At 36.4% G+C, this 20,937-nt stretch overlaps 1 protein-coding gene across 2 annotated transcripts; it reads right to left on the bottom strand.

Annotated features, from left to right (window-relative positions):
- Positions 1-1,607: 1,607 nt before the first annotated feature.
- On the bottom strand, positions 1,608-4,510 carry LOC111382739 (ankyrin repeat-containing protein ITN1-like). 2 transcript variants are annotated; one of them, XM_023006776.1, is made up of 3 exons: positions 3,841-4,495; positions 2,874-2,948; positions 1,608-2,414 (listed from the first exon to the last, which is right to left on the bottom strand). In XM_023006776.1, exons 1-3 carry the CDS (start codon positions 4,408-4,410, stop codon positions 1,749-1,751), a joined length of 1,311 nt encoding a protein of 436 aa, XP_022862544.1. In that variant the 5' UTR covers positions 4,411-4,495; the 3' UTR covers positions 1,608-1,748. The 2 variants fall into 2 exon arrangements, with proteins under 2 accessions (XP_022862544.1, XP_022862545.1); XM_023006777.1 differs by lacking the exon at positions 1,608-2,414 and adding an exon at positions 2,419-2,446 and having other exon boundaries at positions 2,587-2,948; positions 3,841-4,510.
- Between the last annotated feature and the right edge of the window lie 16,427 nt (positions 4,511-20,937).

Raw genomic sequence — 20,937 nt, 5'->3', positions numbered from 1 at the left:
TGTTTTTGCACACTTATTTAGGTTACAAACATGACTTAATAACGAGCAAAATGATTGAATTGTGACTTAATCTCGATACAATTGTGAATTGTAGGGAACACCGATGAACAGGGTGAAGTTTAGAAGAAAAGATGCAAAAAAGGACTAAAATGGAGCAAAGTGATAGCTCAGGGATCAAGTTGCAAATAATCCATAGATGAGACGGGAAATGGAATGAAGATTCAAGAGTGTTAGAGGTCAATCGGATGAGGAAATGAGTCAAGAGGTGAAATATGATCGAAATATTATCAAGTATCAACTTCTAGGCAAAACAACTATGCTCGTGATTTTTAGTCTCTACTTGAGATCCATTTTTGGTATAGTAAACATCAAAATTTGAGAAAGCCTACTTCTATCGAAATTGTAGATCTGTGAGTTCTCTTTCCAACGCACTTTGAATCATCTCAATCGAATATAGGGAGAGGAAGATATGATCAAAATACTGAAAGTTGTCCGATGAAAAATTTTCTATAACCATGCGGTCGCATGGTTATAATTCCTTGCGGTCACACAAGGCAATACAGGGAAAAATCTGGGCAAAAACTTCTGAACCATGCGGTAGCATGGTGTAAAAATGTGACGAAATCTCAGGTTTCATTATTTGACTCAAACACGATTTAGTAAGGTTTTGGGCGACTTTCTTGACCTAATTTCGTCCCCAATAAATACCAGACGACCCTGAAACATAAGGAAGGGGGATTACACACAATTTTGGAGGATTTGGAGAGGAAGAACAAGGCAAAAACAAGGCAATCCACTTCAAGATTCAAGATTTCACTTCAAGAATCAATTGGGTGATGTTCTTCCTTGGTTTTAATTATTGTTTTTCTTTATTTCCCATTATATTAGGCTAGATTTTCATGTGCTAGGATTTGCGATGAACCTTATATTATGAATCCTTAATCTTGAATTTATTAATTTGACATTAAAACATGTTTTTAATTATTGAATGATTGGCATGGATTTTATTTTCTCTACAATTATGTGCGCAATAGTTGTATGAGCATTGTGGCTTGTTTTACCCTCGAGAGATGGAAAATAAGTTAGACGTTATGTTAATTGTCGTAAAGTTCGATAGGGGATAGAAAATTACCGCTATGCTTTATGCGATCTTTAAGTATTCATAAATTTTTAATGCATTTTTATATATTCGCGTCCGTCATAGAAATATAGTCGGATCGCATGTGAAAATAGGTTTAATTCTACTCGAGAGAGATTGTTAAACAAATTAAGAATATTAGTCTTCATAATTGAATCGTGTTGTCAATTTTATAAAATTCGGATGATTCGGGATCCTGGTACGCATTTCGTTATCATATTTTTATAAAACTTGCATTTAGTTATAATCACGCATTTAATCTAGTTAATTTAGGCGTTATATTTATAAGTAGGTTATTAAATCATAATTTAGTTAGCGAAAATATCAAGAATTTCTATTGTTTCGGTTAAGGCAACGATAGGTAAAATTGAACTAATCAATCTCTGTGGGACGATATTCGGACTCATTTAATCCACTTTATTACTTGTTAACGAACTGCACACTTGCGATAGTTTAAAATCTAGAGAAATAATTTCGGGAACAGATATTCTGGTACCATTTTCATTTGGCATGTACAACTCATAATATGTTTTGACGTAAATAGAATTTCACACATTGCACATAAGTCCCATGATATCTCTAAAGAAACCAAAATTCATGTCAAATTCACTCAAGCATCTTCTTGGTTAACATTTTGGTTACTTACTTCAACCAAATGTCTAAATCTTCTTGGCCTCCATACGGTTATTCCTCGTTTCTGCAGCCACCAGTCAAGCAACCTAACAGTGTTCCCAACAAGCAGAATTCCCATCACACTACACCATACAATGAGTCCAATCTGAATAACATGGCCCAGTGATTTCTTATCCTTTTTTGGTGTAAATACATCAATGGATACTGCATAAGTAACTGCAGTTGAAGTTACTGTTAACCACATAATCACCATCAAACTCCACATAAATAACCTGCGCCGAAAAGGCAAGCCACTTATTAAGAGTAGGATCGTACTAAGAGATGAAACGAAGGCTATTGTATTTGCACGAATGAACCTCTCATATGCTTTAGGATGAACATGTGCCATTATAGCTTCTCCGGCTTTGTGAGAATTATCTGTTGCATCGTCTTGCCAGACACCACCCGGAGGGGTCACCCCAGCTTGGAATGCCATTGTAGCAATCAGAATTGCTACCACCATTACGGCATCGCGCTTCTTTGTTAGCCATTTGATTGGCTGAATTCGAGGATTGATGGAGTCGAAGGCTTTAGGCTGAAGACAGTTCTTAATGGACAAATAATTATCAGTATCCCTCAACTCTGTAGGAGTTAGTTCCAAAATGTCTAACACATCAATGGATACTGCATAAGTTACTGCAATTGAAGTTACTGTTAACCACATTATCACCATCAAACTCCACATAAACAGCCTGCGTCGAAAAGGCAAGCCACTTATTAAGAGTAGGATCGTACTAAGAGATGAAATGAAGGCTATAGTATTTGCACGAATGAACCTCTCATATGCTTTAGGATGAAGATATGCCATTACAGATTCTCCGGCTTTGTGAGAATTATCTGTTGCATCGTCTTGCCAGACACCACCCGGAGGGGTCACCCCAGCTTGGAATGCCATTGTAGCAATCAGAATTGCTACCACCATTACGGCATCGCGCTTCTTTGTTAGCCATTTGATTGGCTGAATTCGAGGATTGATGGAGTCGAAGGCTTTAGGCTGAAGACAGTTCTCAATGGACAAATAATTATCAGTATCCCTCAACTCTGTAGGAGTTAGTTCCAAAATGTCTAATGCTGTGTAGCCATTTGCGTTTTTTGCATTCACATCTATACCGGTAGTTCCCATTAAATACTGGACTGTCTGCGATAAGAAAAATGTTTACGTATATTTTCGTATAAGCCTAGGGGAAATTGATCTAAATTAGTGTAATTAAAGGAGATTAGCCAGTTAATTAATAACTACTACTTATATTATTCTACTAAGGTGAAATTGCATTGGAGGACTTCAACTTACGAATCTGTAATGAGTTGGTCTATAGTGTTTCAGTTACATACATTTAGATCGTCAACGTTTTTGGCACTAGTAGTCACGGTGGATGATTCTTATCCAATTTATTGTTAAAATGTCATTTTTTGGTTGAAAGGCAATTACGCTCTTAGTTTTATTAATACAAAAGTAAAATAAATACATAAAAAAGGAAAGGAAACAGAAGAAGAAGAATAAAAAAATCACAGTGGTTGAAGGTCAAGGATGGGTTGGTGAGGGATTATGGAGGGGAATGAAAATATTTTCTTTCTTTTTCCCTTCACCTTCTCTTTTTATGTCTTATGAAAATTGTTTGCATTTACATATTTTATGGTCACAACAATGCTCCACATAACTTGGCGGTGGCAATTATATGGCAAATTGGATTGCTAGAAGTGCAATGGAAGTGAAAAGGTGAAGATTTGAAATCTTAAACCCTTGTTGGCAATTATATGGCAAATTGGTTAAAATTATATTTTTAGTAGATTTTGATAGAAGCTAAATGTGTGATTGAAAAATTGTGGGGCCCATAAAATATTTGGTTAAAAAGAATTGTTGACTTTAATTTAGATTAAAATTTTAATTTTAATTGGTACGAAACAGGGGTCAAGTAAAAGCCTAGGGACCAACTTACTAAGACACTGTAGGTTAGGGACCTCTGCTACAGTTTTTCCAATATAATTAATTAATCTGAGAAACTTCAACTGTACATAAGACTTTGTCTTACCTCAATATGTTTAGTCCTAACGGCCAGATGCAATATTGTATCCCCATTATCATTCTTCGCGTTAACGAATTCATAATCATTTATTACCCACAATATGATTCCCATAACCTGCAACTGCTTGTGTTTCACACACAAATGCAAAAGGGTCTGGCCCCGGTCCGCCTTCTCCCGGACAGCAAGTGAACTCGTCTTGATCAACTCATTGAAGACCCTGACTTGACCATTAATGGCCGCGAGATGCAGTGGATTTCTGCCATGGCAATCACGGACTAAGCACATATCAGGTGCAGCTGAAACTATTGCTTTTACAATTTCAGCATAGCCTTTGGCTGATGCTATGTGAAGAGATGATGATTGGTGGGAGTCTAGTTCCGCAGCAAGCAGAGGATTCCTTCGAAGAATTTCTTGGACAAAGGCCGTGTGTTGGAATATTGTTGCTATGTGCAACGGAGTCTTGTCGGAACATGTAAACGAAACTCTATCAAGAATCAATGGATCTTCTTTGAGTAAATCGAGCAAAGATTTTACATCCCCTTTCACTGCTGCATCATAGAGCTTATTTTCAGCCATCTCTTTCTCAATTAAACACACACAAACACGCAATAAAAGTTCTCGTACATACAACTTCTTGCCTGAGTTCAACTCTTATTAATGTTGGACGTTCGACTTTTTAAATAAAATAGAAATTTCCTGGTTATAACCTTAGGCCAAAAGGAAGCTTCCTTGTACACGACGGATTCAAATGCGTGCCCGATTTATTGTTCTAGATAGTATTTGCAGGTACGAATAATTTGACCGGGTAAACCAACATTTATGGGTAAAAAAATATTGTCCAATTGTTAAATAATTCAAATTATATATATATAAAGAGTTGACTTTGGGGAACAAGTTGATAGAAAGTTTGGAGGAATAATCTGGGGAAAGGTATGAGAGCAGTGGCTCAGATTGTTTATTTTTGTGAGATAACAATATTATTTTCTATGTTAAATATTTAAGTAAAATTATACCAAGCATAATTCATCAGAACTTTTATTTTTATTTTTATTTTTTTATGTTTGTAAATGAATACTTTTAGATAAAATAGCAGCAAAAGTTCCCAACTTATTATATGCGTGGATACTATATGTAGGCTTTAGGGTGCTCCTTGTTTATTTGGGAGAGAACAAGCACTTTAATTATTTAAGCATTTATGATCCAAAAGAAATAGTTAAAATTAATTTTCTTAAATAGTTTGATATATAATCCTTGAAATGATATTAATTCGATAATAGTTAAAATTCATTTTTCTAAACCAGTAGATATAAAGTTCTAGAAATGATATTAGTATAGATAAAATTTATTTTGACATTTGACGGACATTAATGTTTGATCATAATTGAGTCAAAATTTCAATTAAATTTAACTCCAACTAATAACAAGAGTGATTCTCTTAATTGACTAGATCTCGATACATTTTGGTCATGTCTGGGTATGCTGCTACATAAGGGATGGAGTAAGCTTTTGTCATAATCTCATTCCGTAATCCTTCATCTTTAGATATATAGAATGGACCTCAATACATTAATGACTTATCCTTAGCTATCTCAAAATCTTTCCATTTCCATGTGTACGACAATAGCCTTCATCTTCTCCAAGAATGGGTAATTAGAAATGTCAATTTAGTTCGTTGAGTTGCCCGTGGCTTGGCTCGAATTTAGGAGACCCAATTTCAACAGGATTTTGTTTCCTTTTGTTGAATGCAATTAGATTCCCTTTCCAATTAAAAGTCTAACACACATCTTCAAAAAACTCCTAACCAATTTCTAGGATTCCACTTGATCAAATTCTAAATCAATAATAATCCTAAAACATTTAATTCACCAAACCTAACACATCCATCCTTTAAAAAAACAGAAAGCGAAGTTGTTGAATAATCGACCTCCGATGGTGGATTTTTCGGGCTCAGTTTCACCAGTCTCAACCTCATTAAACACACCTAACAATGGCTCCAACCTAAACAACGATTCTTACTTCGGTTGCTCAACTCAATGTGTTCACAAAGAACACAATATGGTGGCTGCAATGAATCACCAAGAATAGAGGAAGATAGATTCAATTTTAAGGCTCAAGAGAGAAAACAAGAGAAAATGTCGGCTGCCTCTTTTCATTTGCACACACACACACGGCTTATTCAACAATGAGGCCAATATATAGGTTTAGGGTCTAATAATATAGTGAGCTTATGGACCAACTAATGGTTACAGGGGGCGGAACACAAATTGAACCATCCAAGAAGTAAATGGGCAGTGAACAACATTAACTATATTAAGTTGCTTCAAATGACCCTTAAGTTGTTTTTCGGGTTGAGCCAATTAAATAGTGTTAATAAATATTTCAATCATCGGCGGAAGCCTATGAAATCTAATCCGACTATCCGATACTGTTTAACATCATCGCCCTAGATTATTGGGTATCAAAAAACACAACAATATCCACCTTGATGCCCAATAATCTGCAAGTAACCAAAACACAAAGTTTAAACTTGCACAATCAAGGTAATCCAATAAAATTGGTATCTCAGACCTTACCTCGTGTTTCGAATCGAAACACACACCATACTTGCTCCATTACTCACCGGGGCTAAAGTCCAAAAAACACCTAGGTAGAAACAAGTACTTACAATGAACAACTAATCATGCGATAACAATATTATATAGGATACCTCACATAGATCTTTTCAAATTCACGTTCATACAGAACCACCGATTAACACCAAGTTAATCAGCACACGATCAAACACATATGCAAAACATGCATAAATGACCTCACGAAAGATCTCACCACACTTATCCTATCTCATTTCGTGTTACTTCCACCTCGAGAACACATATCTCCTCTCATCGCCCACCATGCTCACTAAATAGTTCACACAACTCATGTCAAAATGGCAAGTCACAATAGATCCTAAGTTCTAGGGATAATCCTTTATCACCACATCACTTCTCCCAACCTACGTGGATAATGGGATTCCACCTTACAGAAGTGATAGAAGTGCCTCTCTCGCACTCCACCTGTACAGGGTCTCTTTCACAAATAAATGATTCTACACATTTGATCACATCTCCACTCGTGATCCAAATGTCACACTCCATATCCCCCGTGCATATCACCAATGCACCTCTAGGCATCTATACTCCACCTTACCAAAAGACATCCAACACACTGCTAATACATCCTAACTCACTATGTATGCAAACGATCACACTAAGTAATCACATTAACTCAAATTCATGCAAACACACATATCAAACAAATTGAAATGCAACATATAGTCATGTAACAAATTAGGCAATCACACACATGCTGAAAGAATCACACACAGATGCATATGCAGTGACTAGGTTTACTCTCTCAATAAATCTCACTGGGGTCATAACTTGACCCCTCAACCACATTCGTCTCACCTCTCATCTTACCTTTCTACTTGTCCTTCTTCTTGGGACAATCCCTAATAAAGTGTCCAAACTTACCACAACTATAACACCGCCTACCACTAGACTTGTCCTATCCCTTGCCCTTCATCTTACCACCTTCATCACTCGAGTCACTACTCGAATCACCACTATTTTGGGCTCTACCCAAATTCATTTTCTTAAACTTCATCCCACTCCTTATCATGTGCAACTCACCACTCCTCTTATCTTCATTTTCGGCTTTCATTTCCATCTCCTTACTCCTAAGAGAGTCTACGACAATCTCGGTAGTCAATGTATCCTTATCATACTTAATGCCATTTTTAACTTCCTTATATAACTCAGGTATAGAATTAAGCAAGATTATAGCCTTGTAGGTTTTAGATACGATTTCTTCACAGTTAACAATATCTTGGACAAGTTTATTGAAAACATCTAAATTGTCATCAAGATCCTTTGAAGGATCCATTTTAAAACTGAAGAAACGCTCAAGAAGATAAAGTTTATTGGGAGTGGATTTAAGCCAATATAGATCTTCCAACTTTTTCCAAAGATCTTTTGTGATTTTCAATTTTCCTACTTTTCTCAAAACAGTGTCACGCAAATGTAAAATGATTGAGGTATAAGCAAGCTCATCGACTTCTTCTTTTTGTTCTTTTGAAAAATTAGCTAGAAAATTGCCTTCAATAGCTTTTGAAACCTTTTGTTGAACTAAAATACCCTTCATTTTTTGTTGCCAGATTGAAAAATCACATTTTCCATTGAAAATACCAACTTCGAAATGTGAAGACATTTTTGAAAAACGAAGTAATCAATTAGGCAAATAGATCACACAAAGTAATCCTCCGTAATATACACCGTTCTAGATTCTCAGGGTTTCGTAAGACTTGTGGTCTTAGATCAAGAGAACATTCGAATAGGTAAGGTCTACGTATTCTAATGAAAGTAACAACACAATGGAATTTAAGATGCAACAAAATAGGCATATCCAATCAAACGAAATTTCATGACAATTTTAGCACAAAAACACAATACGCTAATTTATCCAAAAATAAATATTCAATCGCAACAATTAAGAGCAAGTAATCCTAATTTCTAGCACAAGCAATGGCTGCCAAGCAATGACAACCCCCAACCTATTATCACCACAGTCAGTGACGTGCTAATGCTGAAATTAACGGGTTAAGCCAATTTACCATAGCGGATGTGTCTGAGTTCGTATAATCAAGAGAGATGTGAATCTACTGCTTTAGGACCACCACTATTCATCCTAAAGATTCAGCAAATATAACCGTGCAGCCTGCCAAGAAATGCAGTTCGTTTTTCAGGGGCAAAATTGTCCAACTTTTTCTGTGTAACCTGAAACAGAAAACTTCCAACACGAAAAATGTTAGAAATAATGTGAAGAACAAACTGCCTGAAGACAGCTTCCCCAGAATCGGCTCCATCCGCCCACACGTGCCACCGCTAGAGAAGCATGCTCCACACACCCAAAACCGTCTCCACCTGCACGTCTCAACCCTGGTCTCCGTTTCACCAAAAGACGTCTGGATCGCTAGGAAATTGCATTTGCAGGTGCGGTTTTTGGTGGAAAAATTGGGCAGTCCGAATTTTTGTTTTCTGCCAGTTTTCTGGTCGGTTTCTGGTCAAATTTTGGCCAAAAATTCCACCCCAACCTCGCTCTGATACCAAATGTTGAATAATCGACCTCCGATGGTGGATTTTATGGGCTCGGTTTCACCAATCGCAACCTTATTAAACACACCCAACAATGGCTCCAATCCAAACAACGATTCTTACTTCGGTTGCTCAACTCAATTTGTGCACAAAGAACACAATATGGTGGCTGCAATGAATCACCAAGAATAGAGGAAGACATATTCAATTTTAAGGCTCAAGAGCGAAAACAAGAGAAAATGTCGGCTGCCTCTTTTCATTTTACAAAAATCATTGCACTAGAAACACTACTAAAAAATCGCTTTTCACCTACGAAAAATTACCAACGGATTGCACCCGTTGGTAAAAGTAATTCACTTTTAGCTACGATAATTAGCAACGGGTTTTTCGTTGGTAAAGATGATATCTTTTTACTGACCGATATCCCGTGCCTAATGTAATCATTTAACATTTGGATATTCCTCCAACGGATATTCCGTAGGTGATGTACCAAATATTACCAATGGATTGCATCCGTTGGTAATTAGAAACGAATTATCCGTTGGTAAAAGTAATTCACTTTTAGCTACAATAATCAGTAATGGATTTTTCGTTGGTAAAGATAATATCTCTTTACCAATGGATATTCCGTGTCTAATATAACCGTTTAACATTTTGATCTTTCACCTACGGATGTTCCGTTAGTAAATAGAAACGGATTATCCATTAGCAAAAATGATATCTCTTTACCAACGGATATTCCGTGCCTTATATAACCGTTTAACATTTTAATCTTTTAGCAACGAATATTCCGTTGGTAATTAGAAATGGATTATCCGTTGGTAAAAATAATTCACTTATCCCACATCGGAAGTTTACAGCAATATCTTTGTAGTTGCCCTCTATAAACTTATGGTCCAATAAGGAGTTAAACAATATTTTGACTTTTCAATTCAGTTGGCTAAAAATAAAAAAAAAATTATAATTATTAAATAATAATAATAATAAATAAATAAATAACTCTTTTACCATACGATTATTTACAACATTTATTTTTACCAATTGTGATGATAGACATTTACCAACGGAAAGTCGGTTGGTATTGATTAAGACTTTTACCAATGGAAATTTCGTTGGTAAAAGATTCATACTTTACCAATGGAAAATCCGTTGGTAAAATGTTTACTCTTTACCTACGGCATGATCCGTTGGTAACTATCAGCGACCCTCAAATTACCAACGGATTTGTGGTTGCAATATTTCGTTGGTGAAGATTATTAGCAATGGATATTGAGGCTTTAGGAATGGAAAATTCGTGCCTGAAACTCTGTTTTTTGGTAGTGAAATCATTATACAAATGAATGCTTCGAAGTGCTTAAGATGGCGAGGGTGAAGAGCTAGAATAGGAGCATGCATAGAGGACCTGAAAATTGGTGGTTGCATACCCAGCCAGAAAGAGAGACAAAAGAATGAAACAAAGGCATGCAAAGGCATCACAAACATTAATTAATATCTCACATTCTTAACATTGGAAGGTGGAGAAACAAGGAATACACAGATAAGATATCCCAAGCAGGTAAGGAGTCGGAATTTAAAAAAAAAAAAGAAAAAAAAAAAGGATTTGAGTTAATCGTAAAAAATTGTACTCTTTCGATTATATTTAAAATAATGGTCATGAATAGGAAATCGTATATCCCCTCTATGATGCATAGGTAAAGCGAACAATAATAGTTTACAATGGCCTTAGCCGTATATTGAAAGATAAGAATAAGTCTTGTAAATATTCTAGCTGAAAATACTTTTGACCAAATGTAGGTTAATCACCTCTGGATGCCTATGGTCAAACTTTTGTATGGCTTTACTGGAATCAGATTGGTTTCAAAATGACAGATCACTTCGGCAGTTGGACTAAGCAAAAAGCCAATTAACACACTAATCGTAGAAAAACATGAACATGCTTGAAAATCCTAGTTTATGAAGGTAAGTGTCTGATGGTATGAAGGGTAAGTTCAAAAATCTACCTGCCTGTAAGGATAACTTTGTAAGTACCAGGGGAAGCATGAATATCGAAACAATCAAGCCAAGACTGGACTTGAATTAATTTCGCAATAATGAGAAAAAGGAAAACACGAGAAGGACAAGAGGCAATCATCTTGCAACCTATAATGAAGTCTTGATTAAAGGGGAGTTTTCTTCCACATACAATTAATTTTTATCTCAAAGATTAACTATGAAGCATTAGTTGAAATCCACCAACATGGAAGTTTGATGTTATGACAAAAACCACTATAACTACGCGTGAAATACTTGTATAATAAAAAGCCATGAAAAATGTAATGATCATGATTCCTTTTTCTTTATTTTGTTGCAATACATGATTGAATAAAATTTCATATTTGACTAATGGTAATGTTGATATCAAAATTAGCTTGAATACTCTAATGCAAAGCATAATTAAGTATCGAGTGAGTTAAATAGTGTAAGCCTAAATAAATTAAACAAAATAAGCAATTTCATATAAAAAGAGTGATAAAGTTTCTCTGCAGTCAGGGAATGAGACAAATGTAAGCTATTTCTCGAAATCAACCAAATTAAAGTCTGAAGATTCTCGAAAGCTGAATCATATTGGTTAACCTGAACATTTTCCTTTGACTTTAATCACTTTAGAAGGTGGAAGAGGAGCAAAAGTAGGAGTGTCAGCTGACTCAGTAGTAAAAACGAACCCACTTGAAGGAATATCTTGTAAATACATAGGTTTGGAAGGGTTGATGGGAATGGATGAAGTGTCTAGAGCCTCACAGGCTAACTGTGGAGCCTCGAGAGATAAGATGTCCTCGACATCTTCTTCTTGAGCCTTTAAGAAGTTTGTTGATGGTAAAAATTGAATATACAAATTCTCTTACCTAACTATGATTTTCTCCGCCTAAATTAACTAGTTTCGATACTCAAAGTTGGAGCAAGAGGAGAAATAGCTATTTGAGAGGAAAATATTTGAATTACATAATTTTTTCTTCAAAATGAGGGATATTTATAGATTTTTCTTCAAGTTTTAAGGTAGTATGATCTTTCACGAAACAGAAAGATGTTTGCTCCTTATTGGCTAGCCTATATTCGATTATGTTAAGAATATCATGTTTTATTCGTTGCCCTACATGTATTTTTTATGCAAATCTTTTATGTTTTTGCCTTCTTTGCGTGTTGCTTTATACTTCGCAAATAATTGGAAAGGTTTGCGGAATGTGGTTTGAGGCTCAATAAATAGTCCTTGAAGTTTGATTTTATTATTTATCTTAAATCTAGGACTTGATTATATTTTTATTTGTAGGTAAATATTAGAGAATCAAATCAAACCGAAGGCCTGTATATTCACAGTTTCCTTAAATCGAATTCGCCGCTTCACCGGAGTGCAAGAGGTTTTGATCGGTGTTCGATTCCCAGGATACAATCAGTTGTCGGTTCACGCTGCACTACGTTAACCGCCTGCGAACTAGCTGTGATATACTCTATCTCACAAAGAAATTATAAGCACAAGGAAGAACTTGAAAGTGAGAAAAAGAAGATTGTTGCTTAGAGGAAGAAGCTTGCATTTCACTTGTGATTTTCCAACCTAGAGAGACTCCTATTTATACCAATGGAAGAAAAACTAGCTCATTAATCAAAGAGTTAAACCATTAAGTCATTCATTGATAAACGAGTTAAAAACATGAAGGGACTTGAGTTAGTTGAGTTACAACATATGAAGAGACTTCTATTCAATATTTTTCATTACTTCTATTCAATATTTTTCATTCAATTCTAACAATCCCCCACATAAATGAAAAATGAAAACTAAGACTCAAGAGGAAAGAGAGAGTAAAACGAATCAATCCTGCATAGAATAGATAGCATTTAGCTTTGAACCTTCCCTTGCGAAACCTATTGGGAATTTCTAGCAAATCAGTGGACCTGATGCCTTGAACTGTTTCACCATTTGTGTAAACCAAGACAATAGATCTCACACAGGCCCATTCTAGTCACAACATAGTTCTTATTGTTGTGTTCGTTTTGGCCATGAACACGTCACCTGGTTCTGCAAGTGTTTTTTCAAGGATGTAGCCTTGTCAATCCTTATAAAAGCGGCCCCACTTCACACTCACATAAGTGACCTCTTAACTCAGTTTTCCACAACAACGCTTAATGGTCATTAAAAGTATAGCTTAACCTGCATCTTCCAATCACTGTGAGCACCATAGGAATGAGCAGAAGGAGAACATTCTCAGTGATTTACACAGATATATATGTTTTAGTTGTCCCTTTGAACCCAGATCCTGGGATCTCCATTCAGCTAGGTTGGGTTTCCACCATGATACCTTTCAACGTCATAGGCTGCAAGCCCATTCCCCGCGATGCTTTTACAACTAGCGCTCGAGTTAGCCCTTTGGGTAGCGGATCCACAATATTATCCTTTGACTTCACGTCGTCCAGAGTGATAATACCTTGTGAGAGTAGTTGTCGAATGGTATTGTGTCGTCTTCGAATATGGCAAGACTTACCATTGTACATATTACTCTGAGCCCTGCCAATTATTGATTGATTATTGCAATAAACACAAATTGCAGGCACATGCTTTGACCATCTTGAAATATCCTCAACAAACTGGCGAAGCCACTCTACTTCTTCAGTTGCTTTGTCCAAAGCGATGAACTCTGATTCCACTGTAGATCTTGCAATGGAAGTTTGTTTGGACGATTTCCAAGAGACAGCTGCACCACCAAGAGTGAAGACATATCCACTAGTAGACTTGGTATTTGACATATCTAATATCCAATTTGCATCAGCATGCCCTTCGATTACTGCAGGGTATCTAATAGTGCATTCCAAAATCACAAGTGTGTCTTAAATAATGTAACACCCTAAAAATGGCTTTCCAGTGGACAACACCTGGGTTACTCGTGTAGCGACTCAATCTGCTAACTGAGTATGCTATATTCGGTCTTGTACAAGTCATTAAATACATTAAAATCCCAATTATCCGAGAACATTCTAACTGTGATACACCATCACCAGTGTTCTTGGATAAGTGGAGCCTCAAATCCACTGGAGTCTTGGCCACAGTGGTATCTGACTTGTTGAACTTGTCTAGTATCTTATCAATGTAATGAGATTGAGATAACACAAGTCCATTTGGTGTTCGAGTAAGTTTTACTCCCAAAATGACATCCGCGAGACCCATATCTTTCATGTCAAACTTCGAGTTTAACATATTCTTAGTGACTTTGATAATCTTGTCAGAGCTATCGACAATGAGCATGTTGTCGATGTATAGACATAGTATGACATATCCATCATTAGTGTCCTTGACATATACACACTTGTCGCACTCGTTAATTCTAAAATCACTAGAAAGCATAGCATTATCAAACTTCTCATGCCATTACTTCGGTGCTTACTTCAAACCATACAATGATTTAACCAGTCTACAAACTTTCCTTTCTTGACTAGAGCTGTAAACCCCTCTGGTTGCTCCATGTAGATTTCTTCATTCAAATCTCCATTTAGGAAAGCTGTTTTTACATCCATCTAATGTATTTCCAGATTTCGCAAGGCTGCAATGCAATTATCATCCGGATAGAAGTTATTCTCGACACAGGAGAATAAGTATCAAAGTAATCTAAGCTTTCATTTTGCTTATAACCTTTGATTACTAGCCGAGATTTATATTTATGAATGGAGCCGTCTGCTTTCATCTTCTTCTTGAAGATCTACTTGTAGCCCAAAGGCTTACAGCGCGGTGGAAGATCTACTAACTCCTAGGTATGATTCTGTAGAATGGAATCGATTTCACTTTTGATGGTTTCTTTCCACAAATGACCATCTGGAGAAGATATAGCTTTGATGATCATTCTCCATCAAATATGTGAGAAAATCAAGGTCAAACATCTTAGAAGTTTTGGTCATTTTGCTCCGTCTAGGCTCATCCTCACTTTCTTCAATAGGATCTTTACTGCTGCCAGAAGCAGAAGATTTCATTGTCCGTTTAATAGGAGTTAACTGTTTAGGAGACTTACAAGGAAATATATTCTCAAAGAATTGTGCATTCCTAGACTCCATAATCGTGTTCGGATGAATATCAGGTACATTCGAATAATGCACAAGGAACCTATATGCACTACTATTTTGTGCATAACCAATGAACACACAATCAACTGTCTTAGGTCCAATCTTGACCTTCTTAGGAGGAGGCACCACAACTTTAGCAAGACACCCCCACATTCGTAAGTATTTATATGAAGGTGTTCAATTTGTCCAAAGTTCATACGGAGTCTTATCCATATTCTTTCTTAACACTTTATTCAAGATGTAATTTGTGGAAAGAATAGCTTCTCCCCACATGTTCTGTGGTAATCCAGAACTAATTAACATAGCATTCATCATTTCTTTTAAAGTTCTATTCTTACGCTCAGCAATTCCGTTCTGCTGAGGTGAATAAGGTGCAGTAGTTTGGTGAATTATTCCATGTTTAGCACAAAATTCACCAAACGGTGATTCATATTCACCACCACGATCACTTCGTAGCACCTTTATTTTCTTACTAAGTTAATTTTCAACTTCATTCTTATAAAGAATGAATTTATCGATAGTTTCGTCTTTACTTTTAAGCAAGTACACATAACAGTATCTCATGCTATCGCCGACAAAAGTAATAAAATACTTATTGCCGCCTCGTGTTTGGATAGATTTCAAGTCACATACATCACTGTGGACTAGTCCCAATGGCTCGATACTTCTTTCAATACTATGAAACGAAAACCTAGTAAGCTTAGATTCAATGCATATTTCACATTTATGATTTGAATCAATTTGAAACCTAGGCAAGTAATTTAGTTTGCTTAGTCTACGTAAAGCATTGTAATTTATGTGACCTAATCTACCATGCCATAGATTAGGAAACTCAGCAAGTAAACAGAAGGAGTTTTCTCATTACTCATAACAGTTGGAGTTACAGCAATTACATTCAATTTAAACAGGCCATCAGTCATAGAACCTTTCCCAACATAAACTCCTATTTTGGTAATCACCAACTTATCCGTCTCAAAGACCATGCGATACCCATTCTTGGTCAGAAGCAACCCAGAGACCAGATTCTTGCGAATCTCTAGCACATACAGCACATTAATCAGAGTAAGCTCTTTGCTAGATGTCATCTTCAGGATCACCTTGCCTTTACCAAGCACTTCAGAAGTTGCAGAGTTTCCCATGAACTTTCACCATTTGTAACTAGTACAAAAGTAGTGAACATGCTCCTGTTGGAGCAGACATGGCAAGTGGCCCCAGTGTCCATCCACCACTCCTTTGGGTTAGACCCCACCAGGTTAACCTCACTAATCACCGTCGTGAGGTTTAGCTCAGACATTTCATCTGAGAGATGATCTCTCTCATTTCCAACCATATTAGCTTGAGGACACTGCTTATTATCCCTCCGAAGCTCACAGCAATCTATTGATCGATGCCTAACTTTGTTACAATTGAAGCACTTTCCATTGAACTGGAACTTAGGTTTCTTTCCTACCCCACCTGCAGGCTTCAACTGAGACCCTTTCGTAGCCAATTTTTTATCTTTTTGATTTTCGTTGCCCTGTTTGACTTTAAAGGATTGAACTTTCTTAGTACCGGAACTTTGGCCGTACTCCAATACATTAGCCTTCTCAAAGTAAGAAATCTCTGACTTACATTCAGCCCGTTTGTTATCCTCCTCAATGCGTAGCTTGATAATTAAATTCTCGAAAGACATCTCTTTTTTCTTATGCTGCAAATAGCTTTTGAAAGTCTTCCACTGAGGAGGTAGCTTGTGAATAGCAGTAGCCACCTGTAGAGATTCTGACATGGTCAGACCCTCAGCATGCATTTCTTGCAAGAGCACTTGATGCTCCTGTACTTGGCCCACCACTGAACTTGAATCAACCATTTCGAAGTCCATACACCGACTGGCTAAGAATTTCTTAGATCCGACTTCGTCGGTCTTGTATTTCTTTTCCAAGGACTCCCAGAGCTCCTTAGCAGACTTCTTTACCACATATACGTGATACAGAGAATTCTGTAGGCCATCTAAGACATAGTTGCGGCACAAAAAATCAGCACTTTTCCAAGCGTCCCAAGCTGCACGCTTATGCACATCAGTGTCGTTTTCAGCCATGATAGGGGCATCCTCAGTGAGAAAACGTGCAAGGCTTAACGTAGTGAGATAGAAAACCATCTTATTCTGCCATGTCTTAAAATCAGTTCCAGCAAACTTATACGGTCGAATTACATGATTCACCGAAAATGGAGCCAGAAACGATGGCAAAGGTGTCGAAGCCGCAGCCCTAGGCACTGGTAAAAGTATTGTGCCAAACTGGATTGCCGAGGCGGTAGCCGAAGGCAAAGTTGGGTTCACTCCAACATGAGGAATCCCGCCTCCAATTATCCCGTTAATGGGAGAAATGTCAATCGTGGTCTCCATAGGGTTAAAAACGATCATTGCAGGATTTGATACACCGGTACCAACACTGTTGCTTTCGTTGTTCACATCGTTATTTCCATGTGACGCCATTGAACCGGAACAAGCAACAAATAATTTAGAATAATTATAAGTTTGTAAAGTTGTATATAAATTCGAGATCAAGTTATCTGTTCAGAAAATAAAACTGCAGAGTCGAAGAGCAGATTATTTTGTCAAATTATTAACAACTTAACAATCATTTAAAATAAATTAGAAATCACGCAAAAACCATGAACTAGAAAAATTGACAAAAACTAATGAACAAAATTTGATTTATTAAAGCCAATACAATTTAAGCTTGCTGGTAAATATTAGAGAATCAAATCAAACCGAAGACTTGTGTATTCACAGTTTCCTTAAATCGAATTCGCCGCCTCACCTGAGTGCAAGAGGTTTTGATCGGTATTCGATTCCTAGGATACAATCGGTTGTCGGTTCACACAGCACTATGTTAACCGTCTGCGAACTAGCTGTGATATACTCTATCTTACAAAGAAACTATAAGCACAAGGAAGAACTTGAGAGTGAGAAAAAGAAGATTGTTGCTTAGAGAAAGAAGCTTGCATTTCACTTGTGATTTTCCAACCTAGAGAGACTCCTATTTATACCAATGGAAGAAAAGCTAGCTCATTAATCAAGGAGTTAAACCGTTAAACCATTCATTTATAATGGAGTTAAAAACATGAAGAGACTTGAGTTACTTGAGTTACAACATAGGAAGAGACTTCTATTCAATATTTCTCATTCAATTCTAACATTATTAACATGCAAGCACGCCATTGTTTGATCGTATTGCTTCTTTATTTGTTGCAGGTGACGTTGGTTAATTGCAACAGTTTTTTGCATGTGCTATAGGGCTTTTTTGTGCATTTCCAGGTTAGTGGCATGAATGTATCTCATGCACGTGTCAGCTACGTGTAATTGCCTTGATAATTGAGATGTCTTCGATTTTCTTAAGTGTGTAATTTGACTGCCCATGTTCCTATTTAAGAACATACAAATGTGTTATTTCTCTTTGTGGTTTTCTTTCTTGTTCCTTCTTCATGACTCTGTGCCTTTTTCATGGTACTCATATTCTCTTTTGGTAATTCTGGTTTTCTTTAAAGTTTTTCCTTAGGTAGTGTTCTTTCTACATTTAGTCGTCATAATTGTCTCTGTTATCATGTCTTCTCAGAGCGATTCCCGAAATTTGCCACAAGATTCTGAAGTTGAAAGCTCTAGACTTGTATCCTCCTCTTCTAGGGCATCTTCCTCTTTTGAAAGATCTTAATGCATTGAGTTGCAGCCTTATTCTGTGATAGAATCCCTCGACATGTGGAAGTAACCAAAGTCCCTAATTCCTGGGAGTAGTTCCCTACCCAAGTTTGATGAGGTTCGTGTCCCTTCAGATGATTGGAGCGATTTCAGCGATAGGGTGACTTTTGAGGGCACATAAATATTAACTAATATTACTGTGAAGGATTTGAGTGAAATTCGAGATCGCTTTGGTATCCATGTTGACATAGACATGATTTGTCCTAAGCAATTCCAAACTATGGATTGCCCTCCTCATGATTGTATAGCTGTTACTCATGGACATTCGATGAATATGGGTCTCAGAATCCCCTTTCACCCTTTTTTCATACTATTCTTTCTTCCTTTAATATTACTCCCACCCAACTTACCCCGAACAGGTGGGAGCATAAGAGGTGAGCTTTTCCAGAGGTTTTTCTATCTATCTACCATCCCTTAAAGACAAGAAATAAAAGGCATCAACAGAAGAAATATTATCTTTCCCTTCGCTTCCCCAAAAACTTGCCTGAAACTTGTTACTACTCCTAATAAAATAGATAATTAAAAAGAGCTTTTTTTCTTTTTTTATGACTCAGGTGTCCAAATTTCGTCTGACTAATCCTGAGTGATGGCCTCCCCCTCCCCCTTCCCCTGGTTCATCACTCGAATAAATCCAGATAAGGTCACAGCTTATACACAAGAGAGCATTTTCTTTGCTCATTGTAATTGGAAGCTGTAGCCTAATGATCCTATTTTTCTATGATTATGCCTCAATTTTATGATAAATAAATTAAGTTCTTTTTCGTCGCTTGTTATTTTTTTATTTTTTATTTTACTACTTTGAGGGCCTATTTGATAGGGGTGGGAATTCTATGAAAAATAGACTTTTGCCATGTTTGATGCCAATTTTGTTCATGGAATTGGTTTTCCACCCACCCTTGCCACATCAGCATTTTCCTTGAATTTCAATTCCTTTTTTCTTCTTCTTTTTTTTTTTTAATTTTTAACAATTGAAACAAATTTTATGAGCAATTGTAAAAGAGGATATCCCTTAAATTAATAATTTTCATGTAAAATAAAGTCAAACGAACATCAAAAGATACATTATTTTTTATTTATTTATTTTTGCAATGGACACAAATTCCATCCCCAATACCAGTAAATTCAATCCCTTTAATTAACAATTTTCATGTAAAATAAAATCAAACGAACACCAAAAAACACTTTTATTTCAATTTTTTTCACGTGAAAAATTATACCAATCAAGCACAATAATTGATAATTTTCAGTAAAACAATTTCTAGACAATTCAATTCCCTAAAATTCGTTTTCTTTTCACCGAAATTCCATAATTGCAACAAATAGACCCCAAAAGCATTGTCTCATTTGATAGTGTTCATGTAGTTAAGCAACTGGTCCTTTTCGCCATCAAATCTTCTCATTAACTATGACTTTCTCTTTCTAACCTCACTAGTTTCAACGCTTTAACTTGGAGCAAGAGAAAAATAGCTAGTTGAGAGGAAAATATTTGAATTGCATGCCTTTTCATCAAAAGTGGAGGAATTTATGAATTTTCCTCCAATCTTTGGATAGAGTATACCAACTCTGTTCAAAGTATCATGTTTTATTCATTGTTCCACATGTATTTTACTAATAGCCTATAGACAGCCTGAATGGGGAAAGATTCGCATACTTGATGCAAACCATTTATCCTTTTGCTTCTTTCGCATGTCTCTTTATTCTTCATAAACAATTGAAAGGTTCGCAGATTGTATTTCGAGATTACACAAAGTCCATATTCAACTCAAGGTGATAATACCAAGAACTTTATTACCTACTCCTCCATAGCATCCTGAAAAAAATTTTGCCTCGCGAACATTTGCTTCAGAGATGTTAGACTCTGTAATAGCCTATTTTATCTCACTATTCATGTAAAACAAGAATATTTTATTTCTCCCATTATCAAGATCCTTAGAAGTAGCATACTATTTAGACCTCATCAATCTGAAGTCCTCCATATGATGTAAAACTTTGTGATCAATCCTAACTGTATAAGCTGCATAGCTCTCCTTGGCCAATCCAGATGCTTGGAAACCCTCTTAACATCGGCCACCAATGAAACCTCCCACCTTTGCTCTTTTCCTTGTATTTGGCTCTCTCATTCTCGACTTTTCCCAATTTCTTTATGAAGGACAACAC

Source organism: Olea europaea, unplaced genomic scaffold (genome assembly GCF_002742605.1).
Source record: "Olea europaea var. sylvestris unplaced genomic scaffold, O_europaea_v1 scaffold2558, whole genome shotgun sequence".
Classification (NCBI taxonomy): domain Eukaryota; kingdom Viridiplantae; phylum Streptophyta; class Magnoliopsida; order Lamiales; family Oleaceae; genus Olea; species Olea europaea.
Note: the sequence above shows the minus strand (reverse complement) of the source record. Positions and strands in the feature narration are given on the sequence as shown.

What these genes read in the sequence shown, in the direction of transcription:
- LOC111382739 (XM_023006776.1), bottom strand. Translation starts at nt 4,410, where the DNA reads ATGGCTGAAAATAAGCTCTATGATGCAGCAGTGAAAGGGGATGTAAAA. An exon ending in TTAGGACTAAACATATTGAG is followed by an intron (nt 2,949 to 3,840) that starts GTAAGACAAAGT and finishes TTCTTATCGCAG; the next exon opens with ACAGTCCAGTATTTAATGGG. An exon ending in ATGGCTACACAGCATTAGAC is followed by an intron (nt 2,415 to 2,873) that starts ATTTTGGAACTA and finishes GATGTGTTAGAC; the next exon opens with ATTTTGGAACTAACTCCTAC.